Genomic DNA, 8195 nt, shown 5'->3' on the forward strand with positions numbered 1-8195 from the left:
ACACTTAAACACATTTTTAGCCTAGTTTTTGTTTGTTGCTTGAATTAAAATTTGCAGCATTTTTGCTTTTCACTGCATTTTCAAACAAAAGTGCTTTCTTAAAAGAGCTGTGAACCGTTTGCCGATACGAACACCATTTTTGCTTTTCACTGCATTTTCAAACAAAAGGGCTTTCTTAAAAGTGCTGTGAACCGTTTGCCGATACGAACACCATTTTTGTCCACCTCATTTCCTAGCAACATTTATTTTTTGGAACAAAAAACACGTCAGTTTACAGAAAACTTCTATTTCACCTTTGTGTGCACTTCCTTTGTAATTGCTGCTTATTTTCAGCAATCAGCTCTTCATAATAATGTACATTTATCTCTTTGCTCATTTTTTGTATGTAAAATATTGAGATCAGTTGCGATGTGTTCGTTTTGTTTATTTGTATGGTATCAACACAGGAATGGGGATGTCAATTTAGAGTTAGCCATTGCAGTGGTAGGCTTGGTTCCAATGTAAGAGCTTTTTGCCTTTTGACAGTTATAATCATGATTACTTTTAATGCAGTAGCTAGCTGCTGGCTTTCTAGCATTTGTTCTCCGTTTAGTCACACACCCCCACCCCCCGCCATACCCCTTTTTCTTCTGTTTCTTCTTGTTTTACCTACAGAAATATCAACATATACTAGTCCTGAGTTCATATCATTGCTGTGATGTTTGTGCTATGTTTGATGATGATGTGTTCTGTTTGGTTTGGATGTATACAAAGAAAAACAAAACAACAAAAACAGATAAAAATACAAAGCTATGAAAAAAGCTGAGATTTGGGTTTTTTGTGTGGGGGTGGAGTCGTCAGAAGTTACACACGATTGTTAATGGCAAACTGCAGAAGGGGTGTATATTGTGTGTTTTTTCTTTTGTTTGTTTGCTTTAACCAAAATCCTAATTTTGCCACTTCTTAAAGAGCAGGTCTTGTCATGGTCTGAAAAAAATTGTATAATTTACAAACTAGTACAGTAAAACCTGCGAGCAAAAGACACCCTTGGGGAGCCTTGCCACTGTCCTTTGTAGCAAGGTGTCCTTTCTTTTGAATATGAATGCACCGACATTTTTTGGGAAGAAAAAAACCAGCCAAATAGTTTTATTTCATGTGTGTGCATGTAAATGTAAATAGAGTGTCTATGCATGTTTAGTTCTTTCATTACATTTAATAAAAATGAAAACCAAAACTTGATGTTCAGAAAACAATTGTTAATTGTACATGTACATGTATGTATAAATTCCAAACTGTGCATTACATGTAGTCATACAGAAAGTGACAAAGAAAACAAGTTCAACATGCAACTTGTATGTACAAAACCAGAATCAGTCAGAAAAAGTCAGAGATCTTTGACTGTGTGGCCTGGCTGGCTTGGTTCAGACGCACATCTTCCAGAATGCTACTCAAGTTCATGACAGCTGTCAGCATTTCAGGGTGACCCAGGCTTGCGAGCGAGAGAGAGAACGAGCGAGAGAGAGAAAGAGAACGAGCGAGAGAGAGAACGAGCGAGAGAGAGAAAGAGGTGCAATCGGTTTCTTACCTGAAGCAATGGGCCATTCACGGGAATATTCTTTGATCTCGCTCTCGAAAACCACTCGAAGAGTTCGTCGTTCAACCCGTCATAGGTTGTTTTTCTCCTCTTTACACATTTTCCCGTCGATCTGGCACCGGATTCCCACTGACTCAGAATTTGTGAACGATCAGCTTTGATGTTGGAAATTTGCGTTTTTCCACAATTCAGCTCATCAGCCACTTTTCGAACTGAGAACCCCTTGTCCAATTTCTTTATCACATCGACTCTTTCTTCTAAAGTCAGAAATTTCCGTTTTGACATGATGAGACCGCGATCGACGAAGGATGAGACGAAGATGCATCACAGTACAGAAAGTAGAAACCCTAACTTGTTTTTGTTTGTGAGTTCAGTTCAATTCACGGCATCGACCAATGAGCGTGCACCATACAAAAATCAATCTTTCAAGTGCTGTCGTTGGCTTACAAAATAAGCTTCTCGCGCGTTCACATTGCCAGCGAGATTGTATTTGCAGAACCAAGATGGCGGACTGTTGTTGACAGGTAACGAACCAAATCGGGACCAAAAAAGAGTGTCCGCGCCTTTGAGGTGTTCGCTCTTTTAAGGTGTTTTTGAGTGTAAAATACATCCGTCCTCACTTGAAGTGTCCGTTATGCAAAGGTGTCCGCCGAATTAAGGGTCCGCTGGATGCAGGTTTTACTGTAATTGAAAGGGATGACATTTACACAGCAGGAGGCCAATTAAAGAAAGTGACCTTTATTTTTATTTTTAAAGACCAAAAAGAAAAAAAAGGACGCAATTGCATTTTTGAAGAGGAGTTGGGCTGTGTAAGTGAACAACAAAAAAACAACAACAAAAAACAACAACACAAAACTTAGTCGAAAAAGAGAGGAGAGTTTAATACACTTTCAGGAAAAAAAACTAATAAAACAGGTTGTAGTGTGTTATTGATGTTCAGCTATGCCATACACTCTCACAATAAGTTTCTTCCGTCATTTTTGTACAAAAAAATGTATTTGTTTCTTTCTATGATTGCAGGAATCTCAGGGTAACCCTCGCTGTAGCATTCGCTCTCGTTCGCCCAGCCCCGGCCGCAATCGACAGCCTGTTCTCTCTGGTGCCCAGCTCAAGAGACAAACACCAGAGCCGCGACAAACACCGGAGCCGCGACAAACACCAGAACCAGGGAAAGCTGTATCTTGATAAAGAAGACAAATTGCCCAAGGAAGACAGTTTTAGAAGTGACAGAAAAGACAGGTAAAGCAGAGCTTGATAAAGATGACAAACGCTAGAGCCAGACAAATCAGAAACTTGATATAAAAGACAAACACCAGAGCTACGACAAACGCCAGAACCACGACAAATACTAGAGCTGCAACAAATCCAAGAGCCACCAAAAGCTGCATCTTGATAGGAAGATGGCTGGGTGGTATGGTTTGCCTCACCAGTCATGCTGAATACATTTTCAAGAGTGAAACCGCAAGTTTTTTGGGACATGTTGACTGGAAAAAGAGGTGAAGTTGGTGATTGATGGGCTCAGACATGCTGTGATCTAATTGTTGGCCTCATGAAGTCTGTGTCTACTTTCCATTGTGAGCCAGACTACACTAGACCGTTATGTGCATGGTCTAAATATTCATCCAAGTGTCTGTGGTCTCGGAGTTTATTCTACATGTCAACCAAACCATTCCTGGCTGAATACCAGGAGAGAATTGTGGTTGAGCTGGGTGTTTCGAAGCACATGGTCGCTGTTCAAGCAATGTGACAGCTTCGAGCTCAGTGTTATTTCGCCCGTGTTGTGGCCAGTTGCATGACTACAGCAGTTCTTCGAGGGAAACCTGCATGGAACCATTGAAACTTTACAAAGATTTTACAAGCTATTTACCAAGACTGCTAGTGTTATGGTAAGTCATGAAAGAGTGGCAATCTGGAGTAAAGACTTGTGTGATGGACCTCTACAATCATGTATTGTTCATCACTCATATGACTTCAATTTCCTAGCTTACAGCAGCCAACCATTTGCAAGACATTATATGTTGAAACATGTCTGAAAACCCAAAGACATGCTAAGTGCTTGAAAAGTTGTATGAGACTTTGACAAGGTGTTTTTTTCTCTTCAAAATGTGAAGGGTGAACAAGAATATTTTATGTGTGGTATATGTGAGAAAAAGATGGAGAACTTTAGAAACAGGGGAAAATAATACAATACATGTAAGATTGGATTTTGTGTGAATGGCAAAGTAGTCTCTAAGAGGTAGTGTTTGTGTTATGCTGAATGATACTATTGAATGACTTTACCACAAGGCACTAACCCTGTTCATCTCGAGAAAGGTTTATGTCGCTGTCTTGTTTTCAAAACTATGCTGTATCACAGTGCGTAAATAGGTAAGTAAGTACCCCCCGCGGGTTAGGGGGAAGAATTTACCCTATGCTCCCCAGCATGTCGTAAGAGGCGACTAACGGATTCTGTTTCTCCTTTTACCCTTGTTAAGTGTTTCTTGTATAGAATATAGTCAACGTTTGTAAAGATTTTAGTCAAGCAGTATGTAAGAAATGTTAAGTCCTTTGTACTGGAAACTTGCATTCTCCCAGTAAGGTCATATATTGTACTACGTTGCAAGCCCCTGGAGCAATTTTTTGATTAGTGCTTTTGTGAACAAGAAACAATTAACAAGTGGCTCTATCCCATCTCCCCCCTTTCCCCTATCCCATCTCCCCCCTTTCCCCGTCGTGATATAACCTTGAATGGTTGAAAACGACGTTAAACACCAAATAAAGAAAGAAAGTGCGTAAATAGGTAAGTAAGTACCCCCCGCGGGTTAGGGGGAAGAATTTACCCTATGCTCCCCAGCATGTCGTAAGAGGCGACTAACGGATTCTGTTTCTCCTTTTACCCTTGTTAAGTGTTTCTTGTATAGAATATAGTTAATGTTTGTAAAGATTTTAGTCAAGCAGTATGTAAGAAATGTTAAGTCCTTTGTACTGGAAACTTGCATTCTCCCAGAAAGGTCATATATTGTACTACGTTGCAACCCCTGGAGCAATTTTTTGATTAGTGCTTTTGTGAACAAGAAACAATTAACAAGTGGCTCTATCCCATCTCCCCCCTTTCCCCGTCGCGATATAACCTTCGTGGTTGAAAACGGCGTTAAACACCAAATAAAGAAAGAAAGAAATAGGTAAGTGGAAAACAAAGAGTTTAGTATGAAACCTGTTCTTACACACTCAGACACAGACATACACTTGACTAAGAAAAGACTTTTGTTAACCAAAGTTCATGGGCATGCATTTCACTAACATGTTGTTCAGATTGAAATGTTCGTTGATCTGTTAGCTTTACAGAATTTTACATTGTACATATTTGCATCGAGCAATCTAAAATTAACCACACACACACATGAAGCTTGAAATCATCTTATCTTCATCCGCATAGCCAAAACTTAATAATTACTTTCTAACCGATGTTATTGCTGCATAAATGTGACATGATTTATGTGATTTTTGTTAGCCAATCTTGTTGAAAATTCATGCTGTCAATTGTAAATACATGTATAACATGTGTGTAATGAAGCGTACACAAGCCAGTCCCTGCCAATGAATCACACGATTATATTATATATCATGTATGGTTTTCCCTTTTGTCCTGGTATTTTGTTCACTTTTGGCGTGTACCATCTAATTGTTTTGTGTGTACAGTGGTACCTGTGAAGTGAGGCCCCTCTGATAAGAGGACACCTTACACTAAAGGACACCTTTAGTAGGCTCTTTGTCTATATAATATCTTGACCAAAATATACCTGTCACGAAAGACCGCCTACAATGTAGGGACACTTTTTCCTAGCACCGAGGATGTCCTTTAATTCCTGGAGGTACCACTGTAGAATTACTGCATAATGTCTGTGTAATCATCAATGTATTGAACATGTGTACATTTGTACGTGTTTTGTTTTGGTAACTGCTACGGCAACACAGAATGCACAGAATACTGTAAATGTGATAGCTTGCAAACGAGACTTTCAAGCTAATAAAGACGGTGTTAACCCCTAGGCTGGTTGTCGCGACATATGTTGCGCTACTTTACGTATACTGTCACCTGGTTGTCACGACATATGTCGCGCTACTGGCTCAGTTTGTTTGGTCGGTTCCGATTACCTCCCATGGATGCGAAAACCTATTATGACCGTTTTTCTTTATTTTTCTCTCTGTTAATTCACCAGTGGCTATGTAACATGTGTTACAGAATTGCACCAGTGTAAGGGTTAATATTCCAATACGGTGAGCAAATGTACAATATTATCCTCCTATCTGTGATCTTTTTTTTTTACTGTGGTAACAGTTGCATATTCTGTATGCTGCAATGTTGACAGCAAGAACACATTTGTCCAGGTCCAGGGAAGCAGGAATATATCTCAGTGTCTTTTTCTGTGAATTGGAACTTACAGAATATCATACTAGTTGCATCACACTCACAGTCAAATTTAGTTGACACATTATGTTTAAATAACTGTATTAAATAATAGTGAACTTTCCAGTTGAGCATCGTTATCATGAATTGTGAAATAACCAATTCTCTTTTCAAGCCTTGTAGCCTCTTTCTTGTGAATCGTTAATATATATATATACATTTGTGTATATATATATATTACCCGATGCTAACCAGCATGTCGTAAGAGGCGACTAACAGGTTCTGTTTCTCCTTTTACTCTTGTTAAGTGTTTCTTGTACAGAATATAGTCAATGTTTGTAAAGATTTTAGTCAAGCAGTATGTAAGAAATGTTACGTCCTTTGTACTGGAAACTTGCATTCTCCCAGTAAGGTCATATATTGTACTACGTTGCAAGCCCCTGGAGCAATTTTTTGATTAGTGCTTTTGTGAACAAGAAACAATTAACAAGTGGCTCTATCCCATCTCCCCCCTTTCCCCTATCCCATCTCCCCCCTTCCCCCGTCGCGATATAACCTTGAATGGTTGAAAACGACGTTAAACACCAAATAAAGAAAGAAAGAAAGAAAGTATATATATATATATATATATATATGATCGCTCCAGTTAAAAGTTGCAATTAGTGAGCCATTGTGGGCATATTAGTAAAGAACCTGTGGCATTTCATTTGTCATCAGCTTTTTCTGTCTGTCTTTCTTTCTCATTTCATTATCAGTTTGATCCAAAGAAAGTGTGTTTTAAGAAAACAACATGGTTACAAGATGTTTTATTGCTACAAATGACGGGAAGCTCTCATTACAAGTACAGTTATAATTGTAGGTATTTTAAGCAACTGAACTCGCCTAACCAAATACTGACATCACCTGTGCTAATCAATGTAGATTTTGTCTGTTGCAGCACTACTTTTCATTCTCTTTTTTTTTTTTCTTCCCTGTTTTGATTTTTTATTCTTTCCTGTTTTGATTTTTTTTCTTTGTTTATGTGTTTGTTGTTATAACTGAGCAAGAGGATTTAACAGTCTGTATGAGAAATTACATAATCGCATGCAATGCTACAATTAACTTGCATGCTACACATAGAAAATAATTTAGAAATGAACATTAGGCTGTGCAAATTCATGTTTGTTTTATACCAAAATGATAATAAACTTGCTGTCTCTGTCACAAAGCTAGGAAGCAAGAATATTTTGTTCCGTTATTCGTTTTGGGTAGCCCGATTTGTGTTATATTAATTGTACGCATTTTACCAATTGTGATTTGATCTGTTGACTTGTCATTGCATTGCAAACGTATTTTGCTTCATGTTCTGGTGGGGAAAAAATGTGACCAGTAAATGCCACCCCCAAAATAAAAACACTTTAGTCACAGCTCAATTTTGTTTGTTGGCAAATTTTGAAAGTGTCAGCGCTTTATTTAACTTTTTTGTAGTTGTAATCTTTATGTCTTTCTCTTTGTGCAGACAAGCAGACGATACTCATTCAAATGCCTCGCTTTACCTGTCAACTTCTGTACACACACTCACACACACATACATAACAAACTCAAGACAGATACAGCTGCATCCACAGTTACAATAACATTTATTTTGCATCACAAAAGCAAATATTAAATATCAATTTTATTGTATTATGAGACTGAACCACAGACCGGCTGGCACAAACTTCATAAGCTGAAAAATACAAGTTATTGGAATGTAAGATACACATTTTATACTGTGGGTAAAGTGCCATTTTTTGTTTGTTCATTCATTTATTTAACTTATTTTTTATCAATTAGTTATTTTAATTTTATTTCATATATAGCTTTTCAAATACTGATTAGTCACATAAACTCTTGTCGAAAGGAAGAACTGACAATCTCAAACAAATTAAACATGAAAATGCTCAAAAAGGCTGAAACTGTTGACCAAAATTGACATGTTTCAGTAGTGCCAAATGTTACCTTATTGAAATCAAGATAATTCTGTCATCTGTACACTTCTGAATTTTTCTTCCACCACAGCTGAAAACAATAAATACTTGTCTTTTTATGCTTGATATACATGTATTTTTCATCATTTCTTTTTTCCAATTGACAAAACCTTAAAGCACAATTGTTAATTCTTACAGAAAAGCGGTATTACATGGGGAAAAATCATGACAAAATGAGAAAAAAAGCAGGCGCAATGAAAGCTAACCGAATGGTTTTCATACTGTG

At 37.8% G+C, this 8195-nt stretch overlaps 1 protein-coding gene across 2 annotated transcripts in view; it reads left to right on the forward strand.

Moving 5' to 3' along the window:
* LOC138954556 (uncharacterized) overlaps nt 1–7372 on the forward strand; it is a gene marked incomplete at its 5' end in the record, with an annotated part of 32006 nt that extends 24634 nt beyond the window's left edge. Inside the window, 1 exon segment of one of the 2 annotated variants that reach the window (XM_070326370.1) lies at nt 2594–7372. In XM_070326370.1, coding sequence (XP_070182471.1) covers nt 2594–2758 — 165 coding nt within the window. 2 annotated transcript variants of the gene reach the window in all.
* Between the last annotated feature and the right edge of the window lie 823 nt (nt 7373–8195).

Source organism: Littorina saxatilis, unplaced genomic scaffold (assembly GCF_037325665.1).
Source record: "Littorina saxatilis isolate snail1 unplaced genomic scaffold, US_GU_Lsax_2.0 scaffold_918, whole genome shotgun sequence".
NCBI lineage: Eukaryota > Metazoa > Mollusca > Gastropoda > Littorinimorpha > Littorinidae > Littorina > Littorina saxatilis.